Genomic DNA, 24,729 nt, shown 5'->3' with positions numbered 1-24,729 from the left:
CCACGGCACGGCGGGGCGGAGTCAGCGTCTGGCCCCGGCTTGCCCCAGGCCTGGCCCGGAGGTCCCGCCCCCGTCGCCCGCGAAGCGGCGCAGGCACCGCACCGCCCGGGCCTAGGCGTGTCTCCGCGGGCGCACGGCATGCTGGGAAGGGGCCCGGGCGGCGGCCATTTTGTCTTATCGGCTGCTCTTTGGAAGAGGCTTTTTCGGCTTGAGAGTGGGCCGAGGGGTTTGGCGGCCGCCGAGTGGCTGGTGTTTTTCGTTGGTGGGTGCTAGGGCTGGTGTGAGCAGCCGCCCGGAGGAAGCACCATGATTTCGGCCGCGCAATTGTTGGATGAGTTAATGGGCCGGGACCGAAACCTCGCCCCGGACGAGAAGCGCAGCAACGTGCGGTGGGACCACGAGAGCGTAAGTCCCGTGGGCCTTGGGCCTGTGCCCAGGCGCCTGGGGGGGGAGGGGAGGGCGCGGGCCGGGCCCGGGTGGGGGTGGGTGGGTGTCCCTGCGCGATTTGGGGTCCCGGCCACGCAGACTGAAGCACCTGACGGCTGAGGGAGGCGGGAGGGTGGCCCAGGAGGAAGGATTCCGCGCGAACCCCGGGAATTGGGTGATTTGTTGTTCCTGTGGAGGAAGTCCGGGATTGCGCTCGGCGGGGCAAAAGAAGCACCTTGGTGAAGCCGGGAAACGCGGGAAAAGAAAAGGAAGGGCACGTTTTATTAAGAGCGAGCTCCGGGTTTTTACCGTTTGAAAAAGAAGGGCAAAAGTCTTCCGTTATCTGGGTGCAGCCATCGTATTTAGCCTGATTTCTGACCAGTACTCGTGTGTGTGTGTGGGGGGGGGGGGATCGTGGCAGTGCGTTAGTTAGGAGAGGTTCTGTTTCGACACTTCTTTGGGAAGGTAGACGTTTGAAGCAGGTAACTTGTTCACAGTTTGTCGTAAACAGTATTTGCCAGTACTGTTTGATGGCAGTTGTTTTAAGTCCCTGAGGTAGGCGGTTGTCAAGGTTTTTGCTTTTCACGTAAACTCAATCGATCCTTTTACCCTCTTAGAAGAGTTAAGTATATAAGTCCAGGTTCACACACAGGTGAGGCTGGAGCCGAGCAGCTCATTCAAGATCTCTTGTTAATCGGCAAAACTCTTAATTTTTGTAGCACGGTCCAGGTTGCACGGTTCTCTGATGCTGGCTCCGTACAAATATTGTACTGTATTTCAAGTATTTTTTATCTAGTTTTGTGCATGGCGCGCACTGTTTTAGATCTTACCCGGAAAATAGATGCACCAGACCTTGCTTTGCAGTTAAAATCAAGCAGCAGTTTTAGATCACTTGCTAATAAAATGTGAGGGAATGATTCAACAAACGCTTTTGTTTTGTTTTTCTTGAGACAGTGCTTTACTTTGTTGGTCAGGTGGTTCTCGAACTTGAAATCTTTGCCCAGCTTTCAGAGTGCTGGGATTGCAGGCGTTTCCACACTTGGTAACTGATAGGCTTTTTAGGAAAGTTACATATGCATTATTTTTATTTATTTGTTTGTTTTGTTTGTTTGCGACAGGTTTTCTCTGTATCCTTGGTTGGTCTGGACTCTCTTTATAGACCAGGCTGGCCTCGAACTCACAGAGATCCGCCTGCCTCTGCCTCTCCAAAGCTGGGATTAAATGCTTGTGCCACCACGCCTGGCTCTATGTATTGCTTTTAAACACAAGGTTTTAGTAAAGTACAATTTTCTCTTTTGCGATGCGGAAGAAATAAGATGGGGTACATGATTTCTTTACGTTAAAAATGTGTAATGCCAGCACTCTGAGGCAGAGGCGGGCAGATCGCTATGCGTGGGAGGCCAACCTGTTCTCTGCAAAGTGAGTTCAGGACAGCCAGGGCTAAACAGAAACCCTGTCTCAAAAAACAAACAAACAAACAAAAAGTGATTGGCTAAAGTTGTATGGAAATGATACCTGACTTCAGAAGTCTTCTTAGGGTATAATTATGGTGTTGGTTATTAGTCATATTTATTAGTGTATTGATTGATTTCAACACATGAGTCCCCTGTGGATCCCCCTCCCCCCCCAACATGGCTTCTCTGTGTTCCCTGGCTGTCCTGGACTCACTTTGTAGACCAGGCTGGCCTTGAGCTCACGGAGAGCCGCCTGCCTCTGCCTCCCCACTGCTCGGATTAAAGGCGTGTGCCACCACGCCTGAGATTTTGAAATGTTTATTGTGTTTATTGCCCCCATTGTTTATCACTAGACTCTCGGTTTTTGTTGACCCTCGTAGCTTTTTTTTTTTTTTTTTTTTTTAAGATTCATTTATGTATATGAGTGCTCTATTTGCATGTACACCTGCAGGCCAGAAGAGGGCATCAGATCACATAATAGATGGTTGTGAGCCACCATGTGGTTGCTGGGAATTGAACTTAAACCCTCTGGAAGAACAGCCTGTGCTTTTAACTGCTTGGACATCTATCCCCAAACAGGTTTTGTGTTTGTTTGGTTTTTGAGACGGATTTCTCTGTGTAGCCCTGGCTGTCCTGGAACTCACTCTGTAGACAAGGCTGGCTTGGATCTCAGTGATCCCCTTGCCTCAATTTTCCTGATGGCTGGCATTAAAGGGGCGCCCCACCACTGCTCCTCAATCTAAGCCTTTAAAAGGTTAGGAAAAATTAGCTGGGCTTGGTGACACACCTTTTATCCCAGTACTGGTGAGCAAGAGGCAGGTGGATCTTGGTGAGTTCAAGGTCAGTCAGAACTACACCTTGAAATTGTCTCAAAAATTAACAACAACCAAGGTCAGGAAAAAGTAGGGTCTCCCTGATACACAAGTAGGACATTTGTGGGTTTGGATTAAGGATTGGCTCCTTACTCGCTTGGTTCTGAACGTGCGTTGTGAATAATGGTGCGCAGTGATATGTGTGGATAAGTGTATGACTTCTCATTGGCGAAAGTAATAATTAAGGCTTTAATGTCATCTCGGCCACGGATGTGCTTTCCTTTCAGTTTTTTTAAAGATTTATTCATTTAAGTATACAATGTTTCACCTTCATATATGCCTGCATGCCAAAAGAGCATACCAGGTCTCACTATAGATGGTTATGAGCCACCATATGGTGGCTCAGTGGTTAAGAGCACTGCCTGCTCTTCCAAAGGACCTGGGTTCAGTTCCCAGCACCCACATGACAGCTCACAACTGTCTGTAACTCTAAGATCTGACACCCTCACACCAACACACATAAATTAAAATTAAATAAAAAATATTTTTAAAAAAGACCTTTGCAAGAGTAAGCAGTGCTCTTAACCTCTGAGCCATCACTCTAGCCCTCCTTTCAGTTTTAATGCTTTTTAAAATTTTTATTTATTTATTTATTTATTTATTTATTTATTTATTTATTTATTTATTTATATAGTTATTGGTTTTTGGCTTTTCAAGACGGAGTTTCTCTGTATAGTCCTGACTGTCCTGAACTTGCTTTGTAGATCAAGCTGGCCTTGAACTCACGGAGCTCCACCTATGTCTGCCTCCCAAGTGCTGGGATTAAAGGTGTGCACCACCACTGCTCAGCAATGCTTTTTTTTTTATTTTTTTTTTTTATTTATTTATTTTTTTTAAATATTTATTTATTTATTGTATATGAGTGCTTTATCTGCAGAAGAGGGCATCAGATCACATTAGAGATGGTCGTGAGCCACCATGTGGTTGCTGGGAATTGAACTCAGGACCTCTGGAAGAGCAGGCAGCGTTCTTAACCGCTGAGCCATCTCCCCAGCCCAATGCTTTTTTTTTTAAAAAAGATTTTACTTATTGTATATGAGTGCTCCATTTGCATGCACACCTGTATGCCAGAAGTGGGCATTGTATCACATTATGGATGGTTATGAGCCATCTCAGGACCTGGAAGAGCAGACAGTGCTCTTAACCTCTGAGCCATCTCTCCACACTGTTTTAATGCTTTTTATTGATACACTATGTAGTGATTGTCATCATGCCTTTAAGGATGAAGTTGCATTGTATTCTAGTTTCAAAGATTTCCAGGCAGATACTGCTGCAGGGCTAAGGTGAGTGCTGAAGGTCATGACCAGGGACGAAACAGGTGGCCTTTTTTTATAAATAGCGTAGATACTGTAGGGTTCAGTAAGCATGAAGAAGGAAGCTCTTGGACTTACTTCAAGTCAGTCAGATGCTGTGCTTTTGGTTGGTAATAAAAACCTCGCCTCTAGCCGGGCTTGGTGGTGCACACCTGTAATTTCTGCCCTCGGGAGGCAGAGGCAGAGGCAGGAGGAGGATCTCTGAGTTGGAGGCCAGCCCGGTCTACAAACCGAGTCCAGGACAGCCAAGGATACACAGAGAAACTCTGTCTCCAAAAACCAAAACCAAATAAATAAATACCCCCAAGAGATGGACAAATCCAGCATGTGAGGAATGTAAAAGGTTCACCATTGTGTCACTACCACCTGACACTGCAACATAGCTTTGCATTTTTATTCCAATTTGAAATTTTTTTCTTCCTAAATTAAAAAAAATATTTTATTTATTATGTACAGTGCTCTGCCTGCTGTACACCTGCAGGCCGGAAGAGGGCATCAGATCACACTGTACATAGTTGTGAGCCACCATGTGGTTGCTGGGAATTGAACTCAGGACCTCTGGAAGAGCAGTCAGTCTTAACCTCTGAGCCATCTCTCCAGCTCCTGAATATTTTGAAAGTAACATTTAGAAATTTATTTGGTGTGTGTGTGGAAAGATGGAGGGATGGACATTAGTGCTCAGGCGTAGCAGCAGGTGCCTTTACCCAATGAGCCACCTCTCTGGCCTGTGTTCAGATTTTTTTCCCTGCCATTGTTGGATTAGATGGAGAAAAGCCATCTGTAGATATTTAGCAGTCAAAATGGAAAGTGCATGGTGGTATTCCTTTTGTGCCTTTAGTCTCAGCACTTCTAGATTCCAGGCTAGCCAGACCTACATAGTGAGACCCTGTCTTTTTTTGTTTTTTTGAGACAGGGATTCTCTGTACCTTTTGGCTTCAGAGCATTCGCTTTGTAGACTAGGCTGGCCTGGAACTCATTGCTGTCCACCTGCCTCTGCCTCCTGAGTGCTGGCATTAAAGGCGTGTGCCACCATACCCAGCTAATGTATGCTTTTTTTTTTTTTTTAAGATTTATTTATCATATATACACAGTATTTTGCCTGCATGTACACCAGAAGAGGGCACCAGATCTCATTATAGATGATTGTGAGCCATCGTGTGGTTGCTGGGAATTGAACTCAGGACCTTTGGAAGAGCAGGCCACGCTCTTAGCCTCTGAGCCATCTCTCCAGCCCTAATATATGCTTTTAGTATATATATTTTGCCTGCATGAATGTGTGTGCGCTTCAGATCTCTTGGAACTGAGATTAAAGAGACTTATGATTTGCCATGAGGATGCTGGGAGTTGAACCCTGGTCCTCTGGAAAACAGGCAGTGTTCTTAACTGCTAAGCCAGAGGGGGGAAAGAAAGTAAACCTTACTTTAGTGTTAGTACTAGCTCTATGGTACGTTATCTAAAATATATTTGTGTATTTGTATACACACATTTCCATTTATCTTATTGATATGGGTGTCTGTATGTATGTCTATGCACTATGTGGGCACCAGAAGAGGGAATAGGACCCTACTGGAATTGGAGCACGAACATTTTGTTTTGTTTTGGTTTTGGTTTTTCGAGACAAGGTTTCTCTGTGTAGCCTTGGCTGTCCTGGACTCACTTTGTAACCAGGCTGCCCTCAAACTTACAGAGATCTGCCAGCCTCTGCCTCCCGAGTGCTGCGATTAAAGGCTGGGATTAAACTCTTGATCTCTATATCCCTAATACTGGGTTTACAAGCATGTTAAAACTATTCTTGGCTATCGCTACAATTTTAAATTTGTGTGTGTGTGTGCGCACTTGTGTGCATGCTTGCGTGCATGCCAGTCAGAGGACAGACAACCTCTTAGAGACTTGGTTCTCTCTTTCCATGTGGCTTTAGAGATTGATCTTGGGAGTTCAGACTTAGTTGCAGATGCCTTTAGTCTTTAAGCCATCTTGATGGCCCACATTTGCTTTTGGGGTGCCAAAACCCCCACAAACCCAGCTTGTTGAGTCTTGAGTGGTATACTAGTGTTAGTGCTTTATAGGCTCTTCGCTGTGTAGCTTGAGAATAGTTTTCATCCTATATCAGCCCTTTCAGTGATTCATTAGCATGCTCCTTTGCCTCCTGTTTCTGCTTTCTTTTGCTTACAGTCGCCGATGTTTTTTGTTTTTCTTTTTAGTTTTTTGAGACAGGGTTTTTCTATGTTATCTTGGCTGTCGTGGACTTACTTTGTAGACCAGGTTGGCTGCTGGTGTTTTTTAATTTTGTTTTGTTTTTAGTTTTTCGAGACAGTTTCTGTGTGTTATCTTGAACTCAGTAATCTGCCTGCCTCTGCCTCCAGAGTGCTGGGAGTCGCTGGTGAGTTTCTACTAAGCAGTTTGTCTCAGGTTTGGTTGGTGTACCTGCTACTGCCCAGGGCTACCTTTCAGTTAAGGTCTACATGGAAGATTACAATTGTCAGAGAAGCCATTAGAAGCTATATTACAGAAGACTGTAGGGAATTACAAGGTCTAATATGGAGCTTTTAGTATATTTTTTTTATTTTTTTATATTTTTATTTATTTTTTTAAAGATTTATTTATTATGTATGTAGTGTTCTGCCTGCGTGTACATCTGCAGACCAGATAGTATATTTTTTATATAATATGAATTTTGTAGTTCACATTGGAGTTTTATATTCAGACCCTCCTTCCAAAAGTGAATTTAACTATGGATGATGTAACTGACTTTTACAACGTTTGCAGTGAGTCAAATGCAGTTGGTTTATTTGCTGGGACCAAAATAGTTTTTCAGGCTGTCCTTAAGTAATCTTCTTGCCTATAGGAGTGCTCTTCCACATCATGTGACTGCAGTTGCTTTTGTCACTTACCTTACTTAATTCGAGTATAACCTGTTCATTAAAGGTTAACAATCTAAGAAGTAAATTGAACTAAATGTACATTTCTAAAATTTTGAGGATGTTAGCAGATAGTGTCAATGTAAAAAGAAAAAACTTTAAAAAAAGATTGAGTGGGCCAGGCATGGTGGTGCATGCCTGTAGTCTCAGCACTCTGAGAGGCAAAGGCAGGCAGACCTCTGTGAGTTGGAGGCCATTTGAATGCTCAGGAGTTGGAATTGCACATCCATTGGGAGCTGCCTGACCAGAGGAGCAGGAAGTACTCTTAACTGCTGAGCCATTTCTTCATTTGGAAAAGAGAACCAACTCTCACAAATTGCTCTCTGACTTTCAGGTGCATGCTGTAGCATATACATGCCCACACATACACAAAAATAAACTCTTAAAAGTTAGTGTAGTCCATGGTACCTACTATTATATATTAAATGCCTAAAGGCAGTTGAACAGGGTGGAGAATGTCCTTTCTGAGTGATTCAGTTGATCTAAATCAGACTCAGGACAGGTTTCTCATACAAAGTGGCCTTTAAATACTGGAACCTAAAGGATTGGTAAGAATTAGCCTGAAGGAGAGCCAGAGAGAAGACACGTTACTATCCTTGAGTGCAATTGGGAAGTTTTTAGTACGGTTAGAACGGAAGCCCTTGTTTGGGTCTCTTGGGTAGGGAGTGATACTGAGATTAAGTGAGAATTTGGTGTCGATTCATTACATTGCGAAACAATTGAAGGCTTTTAGCAGTGGAGATGTTCACTGCCTGGCTGCTGTGGAAGATTGATTTGTTTGTTTTTCTGTTTGCTAGTTTTGTTATTTGCTTTCTGTTACACATAGCTCTGATTATCCTGCACTGACTTTTATAGATCAGACTGGCCTTGAACTCAGATCTGCCTGCCCCTTCCTCCCCAGTGCTGAGATTACATGTGTGCACCACCACTCCCGGCAAAGGTCGACATTTTATCATTCAAAATGTGTAACCAGAAATGTGTGGGCCATGACTGCAAAGGAGTATGGAATACAGTGAGAGACACAAAGACTAATTACTCGAAAATATGATCATGGTATAACTGGAGCAAAACTGTAGCTAACAGACTGATTCTTACACAGCCTTCTGTTCAAAACTGTCTTTGAGAAGTTCCTTTCTTTTTTCCTTTTTCTGTTTATACGTTTCTTTATCTTAAAAAAAAAAAAAAATTAGCTAGGCATGAGAGCACAACCCTCAAATCTCAGTACTCAGAAGGCCGAGGCAGGAGGAACTCAAAATGTAGGTCAGCTAGGATTATTGGATGAGACTGTTCTTAATACCCATTTGGTTCTAGGCTGCATGTAGCCAGAGTTAAAGTATTAATATGGACAAGAAACTATAGTAAAACTTTCTGGTGTCCTTGGATTTTAAGTTAATGCATGTATAGCAGTTGCAGGCTTCATAAAAAGTGATCAGGGTTGACCATTAAGTGGTTTTTTTCATGTTGTTGATTGTTTTGTTTTGGGAGGAAGCTGAGTTAGGAGCTCACTGTTATTGCTCAGGTTTATCCCAGACTCAAAATCTACCTGAGCCACATAGCTGAAATTACAGGCATGTAGTTTTTGCCTGTAGTGCAGATTTCATTAGCATCGTCTTATAAAATGGAACTTGAAGAAGGCAGACCTCAGTGGTAGTGGTACAGGGTACACTTCACTTAGTTCACTTACTCAGATGTGAACACTACCACTGGGAGGGGTGGGAGAGCTGGAACTTGACACTTTAAAAAAATTATTTATTTATTTATTGTGTATACTGTGTACACCTGCACACCAGAAGAGGCCACTAGATCTCATTCTAGATGGTTGTGAGCCACCATGTGGTTATTGGGAATTGAACTCAGGACGTTTGGAAGAGCAGCCAGTGTTCTTAACTTCTGAGCCATCTCTCCAGTCCTGGAACTTGACACACTTTTTGTAGCCAAATGCCTATCCAATATTAGTAGTAAATTGTGTTTTGGGTTTTGTTTTGGTTTTTGGTTTTTCAAGACAGGGTTTCTCTGTGTAGAAGCCCTGGACTCACTCTGTAGATCAAGCTGGCCTAGAACTCACAGAGATCCTCCTGCTGAATGCTGAGATACAAGGCATGAACCGCCACACCCAGCTAATTAGTAGTAATTTATAATACCAAAATTCTGGGAGCATTCCATAGGATGTTAAGTAAAGGATTCATATTTGACTGTCCTGGACTCATTTTGTAGACCAGGCTGGCCTCGAACTCACATTGATCCACCCGAATCTGCCTCCCAGAGTGCTGGGATTACAGGTGTGTGCCACTGTGCCCAGCTTCCTTTTTTCTTTTGGTTTTTCGAGACAGGGTTAATTTGTGATAAGGGTTTATATTTTTCAGTGATTAATTTTAAATGCCAAAGGCTAATGTCTTAAATTTCAAGCAGCTGGCACAATTTTATCCCAGAGAAAGATACCAATTATGCAGCTGGGCACCATAGTGTTTCTGTTACCCCAGTGCTAGGCAGCCAGAGACAGGTGAATCTCTGGGGCTTACTGACCAGTTAGACTAACCAATCAGCAATCCCTTAAGTTCAGCAAGGGCACTGTCCCAATAACTAAGGTGGAGAACAGCTGCAGGAGACAGCTGGTATTAGCAGCCTTTACACACACCAACAAAAGTGAGGCGTGTTAGAGGAAGATACCCCACATTCACTTCTGACTTTCTCAGGCATTTGCCCACAAACATACATGAACACAGCACACAATAAATGAAATAAAATAGTATGTGGATTTATTTGTATTGTTGGGATTAATAACTTTATTTGAAACATCCAAGAATGTACTACCAGTTTTTCTATGTTCTAATGTGTTTGGCTTTTAAACTCTTCCAATTCCTGGGGAGAATCAGGAACAGTCTAGGGCCTGGAAGTATAGTCTATGGGTTAAAACCTGCCAGCTGCATGCCAGTCTCTGGGTTTTATTCCAGCATGGTGGGGAATAGGGATGAGCCTATGTAAGGAGAGCATTCAGGATAGAGTGGCATAGTTTTGGTGTACTGCTATATGATGGACTTATCTTTTTGGTTTGATTTGGTGTTGTTTGGCTACTGAAAAAGCTTTCATGATTAAAGAAATTGTGGTTTGGGTGGGGTGTGGTGGCGCACACCTTTAATCCCAGTACTCAGGAGGCAGAGGCAGGTGGATTGCTGTGAGTTTGAGGCCAGCCTGGCCTACAAAGTGAGTCTAGGACAGCCAAGGCTACCCAGAGAAACCTTGTCTCAAAAAACCAAAACAGAGAAGATATTATGATGTGTATGTGCAGCTCATAGGACAGCTGGTGAAAGTTGGCTCTCATTCTGCCGTATGGGTTGTGGGAATCAGACTCAGGTCTTAAGTCTTGGTGGCAAGCACCTTTGCTTGCTGAGCCATCTTGCCAGCACTGGATTCATCTTTCTGGGCAATCTTTTTTCTTAGCCTTGGCTTCAGAGTCCCAGTGACCCTGCTTTGAATCTTAGGTGCTTGATTGCAGACAGAAGCTCCCATGACTGGCTATTTTAGTCATTTTGCGAGGCAGATTACTACAGGCTCTGAGCTTAGAGCTTCTGCCTTTGGTTCCTAGTGCTGCGATTGCAGAAATGTGCTACTATATCCCACTGGGAGGTTCAGAAATAATTTGAGAAAACATGTATTTCTAAAGCACAGGAGCTGGAAAGATGGCTTGGCACTTAAGAACACTTGTAGTTTTTGCAGAGGCTCTGGATTCTTTTCCCAGCATCCACGTGGTGGCTCACAATGATCTGTAATTACAGTTTACTTTAAATAAGTGTTATCTTTGATTTAGACCACAAGTTCCCAGTCCTAATCTGTAGTTTAGTCTATTAAAAAGCTTGAACATTGATTTTTGGAATTTACTATATAAAGGACCAAAGTACTGTAAGAAGAGAAAATTAAGTTAGGGTAGGAAGCTGGACATGGTGGTAGAGGCCTTTAATCAAAGCACTCTGGAGGCAGAGGTGGGTGGATCTCTGAGTTTGAGGCCAGCCTGGTCTACAAAGTGAGCCCATGATAGCCAATGCTCTGTTACACAGAGAAACCTTGTCTCCAAAAAAAAAAAAAGAAAAGAAAAGAAAAGAAAATGTTAGAATGAAATCATATATTTGTATACATGCATATTACTGAAGTATCACTATGTATCTCATGTAAATGACAAAAAGGGATTTACAAGAATGTGGTTTTTTAAAAAGATTTTTTTAAAGATAATATTAACTGTGAGTGGGAGGTGGTGTGTGTATGTGGATGTACATAGGACATGTATGCATGTGTTCATGCCAGAAGAGAGTTGGAGTTACAGGTAGTTGTGAGCCTCTCCACTTGGTTTCTGGAAACTGGACTCAGGTCCTCTGCAAGAGCAGTACATCTTCTTAAATGCCGAGCCATCTTTCCAGCTTCTGTTAGAGATTTTTTGTTTGTTTGTTTTTAGATAATAACTTTTGTTTTGGCCAAACATGGTGGTGCATGCTTTTAATTCCAGCACTCAGGAGGCAGAGGCAGGCAGATTTCTGAGTTTGAGGACAGCCAGGGCTACACAAAGAACCCCTGTCTTGGGGACTTACCCTGCCCCCCCCCCCCCCAATTTCTTTTTTCATTATTATGAGATCCACCTGCCTGTGTCTCCCAAATACCATGCCAGCTCACAGCCAGTTCTTAAACACAAGACGCTGTTTACTGGGAAATGGATCATTCTGAGCAGACACACATATCTAGAGCATAGCTGATGCTTCTGTAAGTTGTGTTCATTTTTATTAAAATTTAATGAATATAAAGGTCACGGTTTAACAGGTGAAGTTGTACTCAAAAAGACGAAAACATCAGGACATAAGAATATTATTTGGAGTTGGGCATGGTGGCGCACCCCTTTAATCCAACCCTCGGGAGGCAGAAGTAGGCGGATCATTGTGAGTTCGAGGCCAGCCTGGCCTACAAAGTGAGTCTAGGACAACCATGACTATACAGAGAAACCCTGTCTCGAAAGGCAGACAAACAAACAGAAAGAAAGAGTATTATTTGGTGCCCTTCTAATGGAATTTTTAGAACTAAGGTTTTTAAAAGTACCTTTTTCCCCCTTCTCTCTCAACAGGTTTGTAAATATTATCTCTGTGGTTTTTGTCCTGCGGAGCTGTTCACAAACACCCGATCTGATCTTGGTAAGTGATTTTTTTTTTTCCTGTTTACCTTTTTATCATACTTGAACTTAATCTGTCTTCAAGTATGGTGGTATAAGCCTAAAATCTCAGCAGGAGGCAAGGAAAGCTTGAATTGAAGGCCAGCCAAGATTATGTAGTAAGACCCTGTGGTCCAAACAAAATTCAAAACTTTCTTTGTAATCCTGAAATTCTTTTCCCCTTAAAAACTTGCTAATAAGTAATTTCTTGGTTAATTTTGAATGTTACTAAATGCCAGTCTTATTAAGCATACTGGCATAATTAAGTATTCACACCTTCACTTGTAAAACATTAAGGTGAAAATTGTTCACATATACACTCACCCTACTATATAGCCCAGGCTAGCTTGAAACGTATGTTGCCCAAGCTAGCTCCTGTTCTCCTCCCTCTGTCTCCTGAATGCTGGGATTATAGGTTTAAGCAACCAATGGCTGGCTAAGATAGAAAATGTGCTGAAGGCGTGGCATCAGCAGTAACATGGGTATCAAAACAGTTTTAGAAGATTAGTCTCAACAGATCACCTGCATTGAAGTCTGCTGAGGAGACCGAGAAAGTAAGTGTTGGATCCTAGAATCTTGGCTAGTCCAGGATTTGGGTAACCAGAATACCATAAAAGCCAGGGCTGAGTCCTAAGTCTAAAAATGCAGAAGATTTTCAGTTGAGAGATTTTTCAGCCATGACACTGCTAACATTTTGAAGCAGTTTTCAGGGTCTCTCTTATATATTTGAGGATATTGGCAGCATTCCTGTCCCAGACCTGGAACTTCAGCAGCACATACAACATAACAACAAAATCGTCACCAGACATTGACAAATGTCCTCTGGTGTCTAAATAGCTCCCGATAAAGAGCCGCTAGTTTAGGTATTGCACATTTATTGGTGCTGACTTTTCTACCCCAGTGCCCCAGGAAGATAAAGGATTATTTTTGGAATAATTGACCAAAGAGGCTCTCTGGCTGAATTATGAGCTCTCCTATATTCCTGATGTCAGAGCATATTATGGCTGGAAGAGTCTGAATCTTGAACATTTAAGCACAACACTGGGCAATTCTGAGCAAAAATAAGATTATTAAAAAGTTGTGGGGTTTTTTGGTTTTGTTTCATTTTTGTTTGTTTGCTTTTCAAGACAGGGTTTCTATGTAGCCTTGGCTGTCCTGGACTCACTTTGTAGACAAGGCTAGCCTCGAACTCAAAGTGATCTGCCTGCCTCTGCCTCCTGAGTGCTGGGGTTAAAGTCATCTAGAAGGGTATAACTAGCTATTTCCCCCAGTTATAGAGGAGCAGGTGAAGACTTCAGAGAAGTAACCTGTCTGCATCCTGGCCTTCTGAGAATACCTTCAAAAAAATTAGTTCTTGGTTTCCTTTGGTAAAGGCCCTTGCTGACAGATCTTGCCCATCCATCTAATTTCCCGTCAGAATTTGGAATTATCCTTTTAAATTAGTTGTCAAGGCTAGAGAGATAGCTCACAGTTTTAGGGCCTTGCTCTTGCTGAGGACCTGGTTCAGTTCCTAACACCCAACATGGTAGCTCGCAACCATATGTGACTCCAGTTCTAGGGGATCCCATGCCCTCTTCTGGCCAGAAGTGCGCGTGGTAGCTCGCAACCATATGTGACTCCAGTTCTAGGGGATCCCATGCCCTCTTCTGGCCAGAAGTGCGCGCGCGTGCGCGTGTAGATGTACGAACACAAAAAGTCTTTAAAAAGCAACTTGCCTGTCAGGGAATACTAACCAAGCAGACAGTTGAAGAATACCTTTAACTTGGATAATAAAATGGGCAAGGGAAGAGGCCTGATGGGAAGTACAGGGGAAGGTGGTTGGAAATTGTTTAGACATCTTATCTACCTTTAGTATCTTCAGATAAGTGGTCTGTGGACATTAGAAAGAATAGATTGTAATTACGCTGAACTTCTTAAAAGTAAAGCTTTTAGAAGCAGCCAATAAGTGCTCTTAACTGAGCTACCTCTCTAGCCCCAAGAAATACATTTTCTCTTTTTCTTTTGAAGTAACATTTTTAAATGCAGTGCTAAATTTCAGTCTTTACATTGGGTAAGTCCATCAAGTGATAGACTCGACAAAATAGGATCCGTACCTTCCCTGGCACACTATGGTGAATTTGAGAACAAGGAGCATAGGACTCTGTAGGACACAAAGTTATGATTCAGAGTGGCCTACGACTTGTCAGTAGCAACGCAAGAAATGTGAAGACAGAGAAATACCTTCAGGGTTTATGTTAATGCCAGAGTTAGTATAGAAAACATCAAAGTATGGGGTGAAGAAAGATGGTTTGGGACAGAAGTCTCAACAAGCATGTTTCCCAAGCATCCTTTCTCAACAGAGTTATCCAGGAGAATGTGTGTGAGGAGAAGCTCTGGTACTGTATCCAATACAGTGAGGACAAAGAATTCTTTAGGATGGCATCTCTAGTATACTTGCAAAGGAAGCATTCAGGTAGAAGGAAGGCTTCCTGGTTTTTTTTTGGGTTTTTTGTTTGTTTTTTGATTTTTGGTTGGTTTGTTTGTTGTTGTTGTTTTTTTTTGTTTTTTTTTGTTTTTGTTTTTTTTTTTTTTTGGTTTTTCGAGACAGGGTTTCTCTGTGTAGCCTTGGCCATCCTGGACTCACTTTGTAGACCAGGCTGGCCTCGAACTCACAGCAATCTACCTGCCTCTGCCTCCCGAGGGCTGGGATTAAAGGCGTGCGCCACCACGCCCGGCTAAGGAAGGCTTCCTGAAGAGAGCAAAACTTGATCAATTGCTGCTTTGTAGTATTTAGGGAAATTAATATGGAGATGCTTTCTTTGGCTCGGTGGAAGTATTTAGGAAAGATCTAAAAAGATGTGCAAAGACAGATTCCAAGGAAAGAACTTCAGAAATAACCTCCAAATCTTTTTTGTCTACAGAGAATGCTATTACCCTGGTAAAATGTAAATATTAAAAAGTTGTTTAACCTTTAAAAAAAAAACTTGATAAGGTCTCCATGTAGTTCTAGCTGTCCTGGAACTCACTATATAGATTAGGCTGGCCACAAACTCAAGGGTTGCTGAACTTTTAAGTTCTGGGATTAAAGGCGTGTGCCACCATATCCAGCCTGATCTAAATTTTCTTGTTTTTTTTTTTTGAAACAGGGTCTCTGTGTAGCCCTGACTGTCCTGGACTCACTTTGTAGACCAGGCTGCCCTCCAACTCACAGAGATCCACCTGCCTCTGCCTCCTTGAGTGCTGGGATTATAGGTGTGTGCCACTATGCCCAGCTATAACCTCGATTTTTGATGTATAAGATTAAAAATAAAAGGGAGCCAGGTGTAATCCCAGTACTTGGAAAAGCAGAGGAAGGGAGCTGTCTGTGAGTTCACGGGTAGCCTGGTCTACAGAGAGTCCAGAACAGCCAAGGCAACAACACAGAGAAACCTTGTCTCAAACAAACAAACAAAAAAACAAACACCCAAGCAAATAAGCAAGCAAAAGAGCTAGAAAGATAGCTCTTTGGTTGCTCTTCCAGAGGTCCTGAGTTCAATTCCCAGCAACCACATGGTGACTCAACCATCTATAATGGCATCTGGTGCCCTTTTCTGTCGTGCAGCATACATGCAAATAGAAGGCTCATGTGTATAAATAAATCTTTAAAAAAAAGTTTTTTTAAAGCAGAAAATTCTGAAATAATGGAGTATAATTTCAGAAGACAAAGCCGAGAAAGTAGGAAAAGCTCATACTTGGGGTTAAGAATGGGGCATAGCTATAAGTATTTGAAGGTCCTGTCAGTACTGGGTTACAGCAGTGGCCTATAGCAGCCAAGTTTTGTGTGGTGGCAGTAAGGAGCAGTTTCCTTCTGTCTTCTCACTGTTGTTCCTTGTCCCCTTTGTTGACCTTGAAGGCTAAAGAGATCAATTTTCACGATGGTTCATGGTTCGGCGGGATACGTTCTGGTATCTGTAGTCTACTCAATGATAGAATGTGTCCTTTTCTTCTTCTTCTTCTTCTTCATTATTATTACCATTTTGTTTTTTTGAGACAGGGTTTCTCTGTGTAGCCTTGGCTGTACTGAACTCGCTTTGTAGACCAGGCTGACCTCGAACTCACAGAGATCCACCTGCCTCTGCCTCCCGAGTGTGGGATTAAAGGCGTGCACCACCACGCCCAGCTTATATTTTATTATTTTTCAAGGGCTGCCATATTAGCCATGCAGCTGCATTGTTTCACAGAGATACTAGGAATCAAACCCGGAGCATTGTACATGTTAAAGCCAGTGCTCTACCACTGACCTACAGCCTCAGGTGTCTCATGTTGTCCCCGACCCCACACCTAAGAAGGAGCAACATAGCTTGATTGTGACTGAAGTGACACTTACTAGAGGGATACACTGTCCAGGTTGACCCCAGGCCACGTGAGTGAGAATGCTCAGGGACCTTCAACACTTTCAAAAAGAGAAAGAGGAAAAACATGCTGTAGTTGTCAGGGAAGCTGAGGTAGTAAGATACTGTTTAAGAAAGAAAAAGTGGCCTGGAGAGATGGCTCAGAGGTTAAGAGCACTGACTGCTCTTCTGGAGATCATGAGTTCAATTCCCAGCAACCACATGGCGGCTCACAATCATCTGTAACATGATATGATGCCCTCTTCTGGCCTGCAGATATACATGCAGACAGAATGTTGTATACAAAATAATAAATAAATCTTTAAAAAAAAAAAAGAAAAAGAAAAAAGCCAAACAAATCTTTTATGGCTTGAAAAGGGGTATTAATGTTGCAAGTAATTGATCACCTTCTTTTCTCTCTCTCAGGTCCATGTGAAAAAATTCATGATGAAAATCTAAGAAAACAGTGAGTTATCTTTTTTTTTTTTTTTTTTAATCCCCCTCCTCCTAGTTACTTAAAAGACAAGTATTGAAGAAATAATTAGAACTAATATGAAATAATGTTGCCTATAAGTCTAGGCACTGGCTTGGCATGGTAAGATTTAATAACTTCATTAATGAAAGTAGCTGCCATGTGAATGTATATTATATGCCTAACATTATTATTTTATGTTTACTTCTCTGTTTTCCCTTTTAGATTTTATTTTATAATTGTTTTGTAACCTTGTGTGTCAGATGATAGCCTTCATTGTCCATTCTTGCCTTTGTTTAAGATAGGCTCTCTTGCTGGGTGCAGTGGCGCACATCTATAATCCCAGAACTCGGGGAGGCTGAGGCAGGCGGCTCTGTATGAGTTCCAGGACAGCCATGGCTGCACACATACACAAAACAAAACAAAAAACCCGTCTCCAAAACAAAAACGGGGTGTGGGGTCCTCTTGTTTCAGTGCTTCTTGTGAAAGGCTAACTGGCCCAAAAGCTTTTGGAATTTTCCTGTGTTTTCTTTCTATCTCACTATTAGAATTCTGGGGTTAGAAACCTGTACTACTGTACCTGGCTTATATGGATCCAACCTCAGGCCCCCATACAGTTGCAATATGCAGTTTAACCCACTGAGCTTGCTCTTCAGCTCCCATGGGGTAGGGGGGTGGGTCACTTGAACATGGGGTGGGGATGTGGAGCCTATCTTTCTTGATCACTTTCCATTTTATTTATTGAGGCAATGTCTCCTGTTGGCTAATTCTGACTGTTGTACCTGCCAGCTTGCTCCAGGAATCCCCCTTCCTCAAGCACCAGGAGTATAAATGGCTACAATGTCTGCACAGCTTTTTACATGGGTTCTAGGGAGCCAAGCTTCCAGCTTCATCTATATTTATTTACTTGTTTATGGCTTTTTCAGACAGGGTTTCTCTACGTATCCTTGGCTGTCCTGTACTCACTTTATAGACCAGGCTGCCCTTGAACTCACAGAGAGCCACCTGCCTTTGCCTCCCCTGAGTGCTGGGATTACAGGTGTTTGCCACCATGCTCAACTTCCTTCACTTACATCTATTTACTTATTTATTTATTTTGATAAAGTCTCACATGTAGCTCTAACTATCCTGGAACCACTTTGTAGACCAGGCTGGCCTTGATTTCACAGACACCCACCTACCGATGCCTTCCCGGTGCTGGGATTAAAGGCACGAGCCACCAAGTCTGGTTTATTATTTATTAAAAATTTATTTATTATTTGAGAAGGTGTCTTACTATGTAGCCTAGCTGGTCTGGAACTCACTATGTAAGCCAGGCTGGCCTCAAACTCAGATATCTACTGTCTGTAGCATTATAATTAGAGCATATACCACCATGCCCAGCTTTTTTTTTTCCTTAAGATTTTGTTTACATATATGAATGCTCTATTTGTGTGTACACCTGCATGCCAGAAGAGGGCATCAGATCCCATTATAGATGGTTGTGAACTCCCATGAGGTTACTGGGAATTGGATTCAGGACCTCTGAAAGAGTAGACGGTGCTCTTAACTGCTGAGCCATTTCTTTGTCTGCCTGCCTGTCTCTGCCTGTCTCTCTTACACAGAGATGTGCCTGCCTCTGCCTCCCTGACTGCTGAGGTTATAAGCCTGTCCCACCATTGCCTGGCTTTTGTTGTTGTTGTTGTTTTGTTTTTAGAGACAACGTTTCTCTGTGTAGCCCTGCCTGTCCTGGAATTCACCCTGTAAACCAGGCTGGCCTTGAACTCAAAGTTATGTTTGCCCTTGCCTCCCAAGCACTGTGATTAAAGGCGCATACGACCACTGCTCAACCTCCCCCCTCCCCTCCTTTTCAGAGTATAGCCGTTTTTAAATTACATTTTAATTTTAGTTTTTATGCCGTACTTTACGCTTGCATGCACCTGAGACATGGAGCACTTGTGGAGCTAAGAGGATAGCTTCTAGGCATTAGTTCGCTCCTGGTATGTGGGTTGCTGGGATCAAACTCAGGTTGTCAGGCTTAGCAGTAAGTATCTTTACCTGCTGAACCACCTCACTGGTCCCGGCCCATATTTTATAGATGACGATTTGTCCTGGGTTCTGGGTCACAGATTCAAAGTAGTGGTATAGCTGGTCCTTAAACCTGTGTCTGAAGCTTGTGTTTTTACCTGGGCCTGGTAGTGTGGGCCTATAAAACCAGCTCTTTGGGAAATTGAAACAGGATGATCCAAGTTCAAGGCCAGTCTAGGCCATTTATCAAAAAACCAGGGTTATGGAATATAGCTCAGTTATAGAGCACTTTGCTAATATATGTTAAAGCCCTGGGTTCAATACATAGTACCACCAGATCAAATAAACAACAAACTGATTATTAACGAATAGTAATGCAGTATGTAACGCCTTTCCCTTTGATAGGATAAAGTAAGAGCCAGAACTTTTTTGTAATGGTTCGTTTATGCATCAGTCTTTGAGCTGGAGTGGTAGAGAATATATGACTTGTAATATTCAAAGCTTTATTTATTTTCATTTTATCAGGTATGAGAAGAGTTCTCGTTTTATGAAAGTCGGCTATGAGAGAGATTTTTTGCGATACTTACAGAGCTTACTTGCTGAGGTAGAGCGTAGAATTAGACGAGGTCATGCTCGTTTGGCATTATCACAAAATCAGCAGTCCTCTGGGGTAAGTATGAAATCAACTTAGGCTTTGTAAAGGGCTCTTGTTCTCTGGAGGCCCAGGTATCTCATATTTTTTTAAACTTAGCTTCCATTCGTTACTTTGTCCTTTAAAATCATATAAAATGTAAGAAGCATCTTTCTCTCTGTTACTTGTATAGGGAAGCATCTTCCTTCCCCTCTTTTGTTAGTTTTGGTGCTGGAGCTTAGGCCTTGGGGTTTCCGCTTTGTTAATCCTAGGAATGGCCGGGCAGTCGGTCCTCTAGGGACTAGCCCTGACCCAGTGACTCATCCCCCTCCGTGATGAAAATGGGATAAGCAAAGGGCCCAGGCTGTCTAAGGGAATTGCTCTTCCAAGGAGAGCATGACTAAAAAGACAGTTCTAACAGTGGCCTTGGAAAGCAAGCAAGGATCTAGCCAGCAGACTCCAAAGGAAGCCTCATGGTGGTGGGGAGACAAGGTTCAGCAAGCTTAAAGACGAAGGAAGAGATGATTTCTTCAAACAGCCATAGCTGAGCCAGAGTGAAGGGTGTGAAAAGAACTGAAGTATAGATTTTAAAGGCTCACTCTGAATAGAGAAGGGTGTACAGTGGAGGCAGCAAGTCGTCTGGGGGCTTGTGTAATGATTGTGGTGGGTTGGGTGACGATGGTTGGAGGGGGAAAAAAAAAAAAGCCAACAGCCTGCAGGGTGAGGATTTGGGTGAGCAGGGAGGGGAGAAATCCATTTTACCTGAATGGTTCCTGGTTTGAGCAGCCAGGTGACTAACAGAATTTAATATAGCTAGGAACTAGAGGAAATTCTGCTCTTACAGTTTCTATGTTAGAAATGTCAAATTTGAAATGCCTTCCAAATATTCAGGTGGAGACATTAAGTAGGAGGTGAGAAGTGACATGAGCTTGCAGCTGCAAGTCAGGCTATCTGGGCATGAATCCAAAATTTTCCAATTTCTGAAAATTACTAACCTTTGCCTCATGCCTTGGAAATAAAAAAGTAACTGTTGGACAAGTCATATTTTGTGACTAGTGGTTAGCACATGGTTAGGTGCCCAGCAGATGTTAGCTGTTTGAGTCTGGAGGTCATGGAAGTGCCCAGAAATGGACATACAGGCCTTGGATCTTCTTGTATAGATGATGCATGCCTGACGCAGATTAGCCTCAGTCTCTTCTTTCCCATTTTCTGGGCTTTGTAGTTCTTAGACAATTTTCATTAGTAAACTAACATTGGTTTTATGAGTAATAGCTTTTCTTTTTTTGAAGCGGGTCTTGCTGTGTGACTGTGGCTGGAGCTCAGTGGTGCTCTCGCTTCAGTTTCTCTTTTAAAGATTTATTTACTTAGTGGTGGCACACGCCTTTCATCCCAGCACTCGGAAGGCAGAGGCAGGTGGATTGCTGTGAGTTCGAGGCCAGCCTGGTCTACAAAGGGAGTCCAGGACAGCCAAGGTTACACAAAGAGACTCTGTCTTGAAAAAGAAGGAAAGATTTATTTATTTATTTTGTACACCTGCATGCCAGAAGAGGGCACCCATCATGTGGTTGCTGGGAATTGAACTCAGGGCCTCTGGAAGAACAGCCTGTGTTCTTAACCTCTGAGCCACCTCTCCAGCCCCCTTGGTTCAACTTCTTAAGTACTAGTATGACAGGCATACATCACCACACTCAGTTGAGGATTTTTCTCTTCAAGTATCAGCAACTATGTGTATAATTGGCTACCACAAATCAAAGACAATTGGATTAGCATTCAGTGGTTAAACACTTTGCTTCACTGAGATTATGTCTCCTGTGGTAGAGACTGGTCTTGAACTTGTAGCTGAGGATGGCTTTGAAGTCTTTTTGTTTTTTGAGACAAAGTTTCTCTATGTAGCCTTCGCTGTCCTGGACTTGCTTTGTAGATCAGATTGACCTCAAATTCACAGATCTACCTGCCTCTGCTGCCTCCCTGAGTGCTGGGGTTGCGGGGGTATGCCACTGTGCCCAGCATTTTGTTTTTGAGACAATTTCTCTATGTAGCCCTGGGACTCACTTTCTAGACTAAGTTGGCCTTGAACTCAGAGATTTGCCTGCTTCTTTGCCTTCGCTTTCCAAGAGTGATGGGATGAAATCTTGATCTCCTGCTTCCACTTTCCAAGCGATTGTAGACATGTACCGTGACTCTCAATCTCCCTCCATCCCTCTTGTCCTCCCTTTAATTGCTCTATATTCTTAGCACTTGAGAGGTTAAGACAGAAGGATCTTGAGTTCAAGGCCATTGGGCAACAAAGAAAGACCCCTGGTGTTTTGTTTCTTTTTAAAAAAAAAGATGAAAAGAGAAATATATATCTATCCATGAGAATTTGAGTGTTTTATTACTTTAGGGAGCAATGTTGGAACCAAACCCAAGGCCTAGCGCATACTACCACTAACTCTATCCCTGGGCTCAAGGGTATGAACTGTTTTCTTTGGTATTTTACTTATTAATGGTAGCATTAACACATTTTACTGTTCTTAATAGGCTGCTGGTCCAACAGGCAAAAATGAAGAAAAAATTCAGGTTCTGACAGACAAAATTGATGTGCTTCTACAGCAGGTGAGAGTTGCTAACAGAAGTATGAGAAAATAATTGGAGCATGTGGGAGAGGGTGGAGATAATGGGATCATGACCCTATCTTAGAAAACAAGCAAGACTGACACATGATTGGTAAGGTTAGAAAATAGACCTGAAAGATACACAGGAAGATATTTAACAGTATTTGACTTCCATTAAAAAGAATAAATAGAAAGGTATTGTGGCAGAGGCAGCCAAGGTTGTACAGAGAGACCCTGTCTCAAAGCTAATATCAAACAAACAAACAAAAAATAAATAAAAATATAAAGTACTTGAGTGTTGTGAAGGATTTGGTCTCTTTAGAATTATCAGACATTCTTGGTGGATGTGTAAAATGATTCAGGTACAGGTACTCTAGATGATTTTAATCTGGCGGGGCATGGTGGTGCACGCCTATAATCCCAGCACTTAGAGAGGCAGAGGCAGGAGTATCACTGCAGGTTCAAGGCCAGCCTGATCTACAAAGTGAGTCCAGGACAGCCAATATAACACTGAGAAACCTTGTCTCCAAAAAAAGAAAGTTTAATCTGTTCTCTGTGTGTGTGTGTGTTTAATTTGCTTCTTAAAAGGTTAAAACTTTATTATGAATTGTTCCTTTACTCAAATTAAAATCTGTCTGTACAGCTTTTACACCGCTGTTCAGTTTTATTTAAACTCGTATCTCCACCCCAGTAAAACCCAATACTTGCCCCAGTTCAAATGTTGATCAAGTGCTGGAGCAAGCCAGCTGTGAGGCTCATGATCTCAAGACGAAGGCAGGAGGAGTGCCTTGAGTTCAAGGTCAGTTTTGGCTGCGTGGTAAATTGCAGTCCAGCCAAAGCTACAGAGACAGAATACTGTCTTAAAACTAAAATTAAATTGTGTATAGGGAAGCAATACTCCACAGTGTAAAGGAACTTCGTATTTGCAGTAATGTGGAGAAATGTTTAAACCATCTGAGTGGAAGAAGCTAGACTAAGGAAGGCATAAAAGGCACAATATAACACCATTTATATAAAATTTGGAAAATGCAATCTAGTCTATAGTGATAGCAGATTATTGATTGATTGCCTGCCAGTTATGTATAGGAATAAGGTTGACGGAAGTGTTAAAATGAACAGGAAGAAAGCTTTTAGGGTGGGGACGGAACAGATCTAACTGGTAATGTTTTTTGCAGTTATATACATGTGTCCACACTTAATCTTTGTGAACTTAAAGTCCACGCCATCTAAGCTACTTTTAAAAATTCACGAGGGTTAAATACTAGCAAGCAAAAGACATTCACTAAATGCTAATGGAGCATGGTAGCTGTAAAATCTTAGCTTAATTGAGGAGGAGCCTTGACTTTGTTTTTTTCTGTCTTAGATTGAAGAGTTAGGATCTGAAGGAAAGGTAGAAGAAGCCCAGGGAATGATGAAGCTGGTTGAACAGTTAAAAGAAGAGAGAGAATTGCTAAGATCTACCACCTCGGTGAGTTTTACCCCTTTAAGTTCTCAAGAAGCCTGTTAATTATGAACTACTTGGAATCTGTTCTTGTTGGAGAGTCTTTGAATACTGTTTTTTGTTATCCTAAATTCAGTCTTGATCAAGCAAGCATTTTCTTAAAAGGCCATGTGTCTTGGGTTGGCAGGTTACAAGGTTATTGTGTTCTGCCTTACATTATGAGTGCATCCTCAGACCACATGGAGGTGTAGGGCAAAATCCTCAAAGTTAGCATGGTCTGGTGTACCCCCTCTGTCTGCCCCCACCCACAACACACACAGTGCTGAAACCAAACCTAGAGGACTGTGTCTGTTAGGTAAGCACTCTACCTCTGAGCTATTTCCCCAACTAGCAATTTCCCTCCAGTACCAAGCAAGGAGTGTTTTTCAGTAGCCAAGTGTCTACAGTTTAGTGCAGTCTATCTGGACATAGGATTAGATTCCATAGCTGGGAGCTCAATCCTAAAGCTTGTGTTTGCTCTGTCTTCCTTGTTTGCTTCTCCTTCTCCCTTAGTCCTCCTTCCTATCTTAGACGCACACACAATCCCAGGCACATGTTTGTCAGATGTCGCTCATGCCCCAGGTTTTACCTGTGCTTCTGACTAACGTTAAAAATTCAGAGCTTTCACAAACCCTCACCTCGGGTTCAATTAATTTGCTCCCGTACCTCACAGATCTCTGAAACACGTTTACCAGCTTATTATAAAGGATATTACAAAGGATGCAGATGAAGAAGAGATGCATAGGTATGGGAGAAAGGTTGCGAAGCTTCCATCTCCTCTTCAGGTTCACCACCTTCTAGGAGCCTCCATGTATTCAGGTATCTGGAAGCTCTCAGGCCCTTTTCTGGGTCATATTGGAGACTTTTCTATAATAAGCATAATGCAAACATGGACTACTGGGTAGAAATGTGATTAGATAAAAAGAATATGATACAATGCAATAGACCAAGTGGGGGAACCCAGCAGCCTGCCTGCCCAGATCTTTTTGTGACCTCCCTGCAGCATCCTTTACTCTGTCTGCTGTGCA

At 42.6% G+C, this 24,729-nt stretch overlaps 1 protein-coding gene across 4 annotated transcripts in view; it reads left to right on the top strand.

The window, feature by feature from the left end:
• The first annotated feature begins 146 nt into the window (after positions 1–146).
• The window catches only part of Luc7l3 (LUC7 like 3 pre-mRNA splicing factor), a 33,181-nt gene continuing 8,598 nt past the window's right edge, over positions 147–24,729 (top strand). For 3 of the 4 annotated variants that reach the window (XM_051158317.1, XM_051158318.1, XM_051158316.1), the window contains exons 1-6: positions 147–405; positions 12,085–12,151; positions 16,944–16,983; positions 19,522–19,666; positions 22,148–22,222; positions 23,585–23,689. In XM_051158317.1, the coding sequence (XP_051014274.1) occupies positions 307–405; positions 12,085–12,151; positions 16,944–16,983; positions 19,522–19,666; positions 22,148–22,222; positions 23,585–23,689 (531 nt within the window). In that variant the 5' untranslated portion in view covers positions 147–306. The remainder of the gene's footprint in view (positions 406–12,084; positions 12,152–16,943; positions 16,984–19,521; positions 19,667–22,147; positions 22,223–23,584; positions 23,690–24,729) is intronic. The other variant, XM_051158319.1, reaches the window with a different exon arrangement.

The sequence above is a fragment of the Acomys russatus genome, chromosome 16, assembly GCF_903995435.1.
Source record: "Acomys russatus chromosome 16, mAcoRus1.1, whole genome shotgun sequence".
NCBI classification, from domain to species: Eukaryota; Metazoa; Chordata; class Mammalia; order Rodentia; family Muridae; genus Acomys; species Acomys russatus.
Note: the sequence above shows the minus strand (reverse complement) of the source record. Positions and strands in the feature narration are given on the sequence as shown.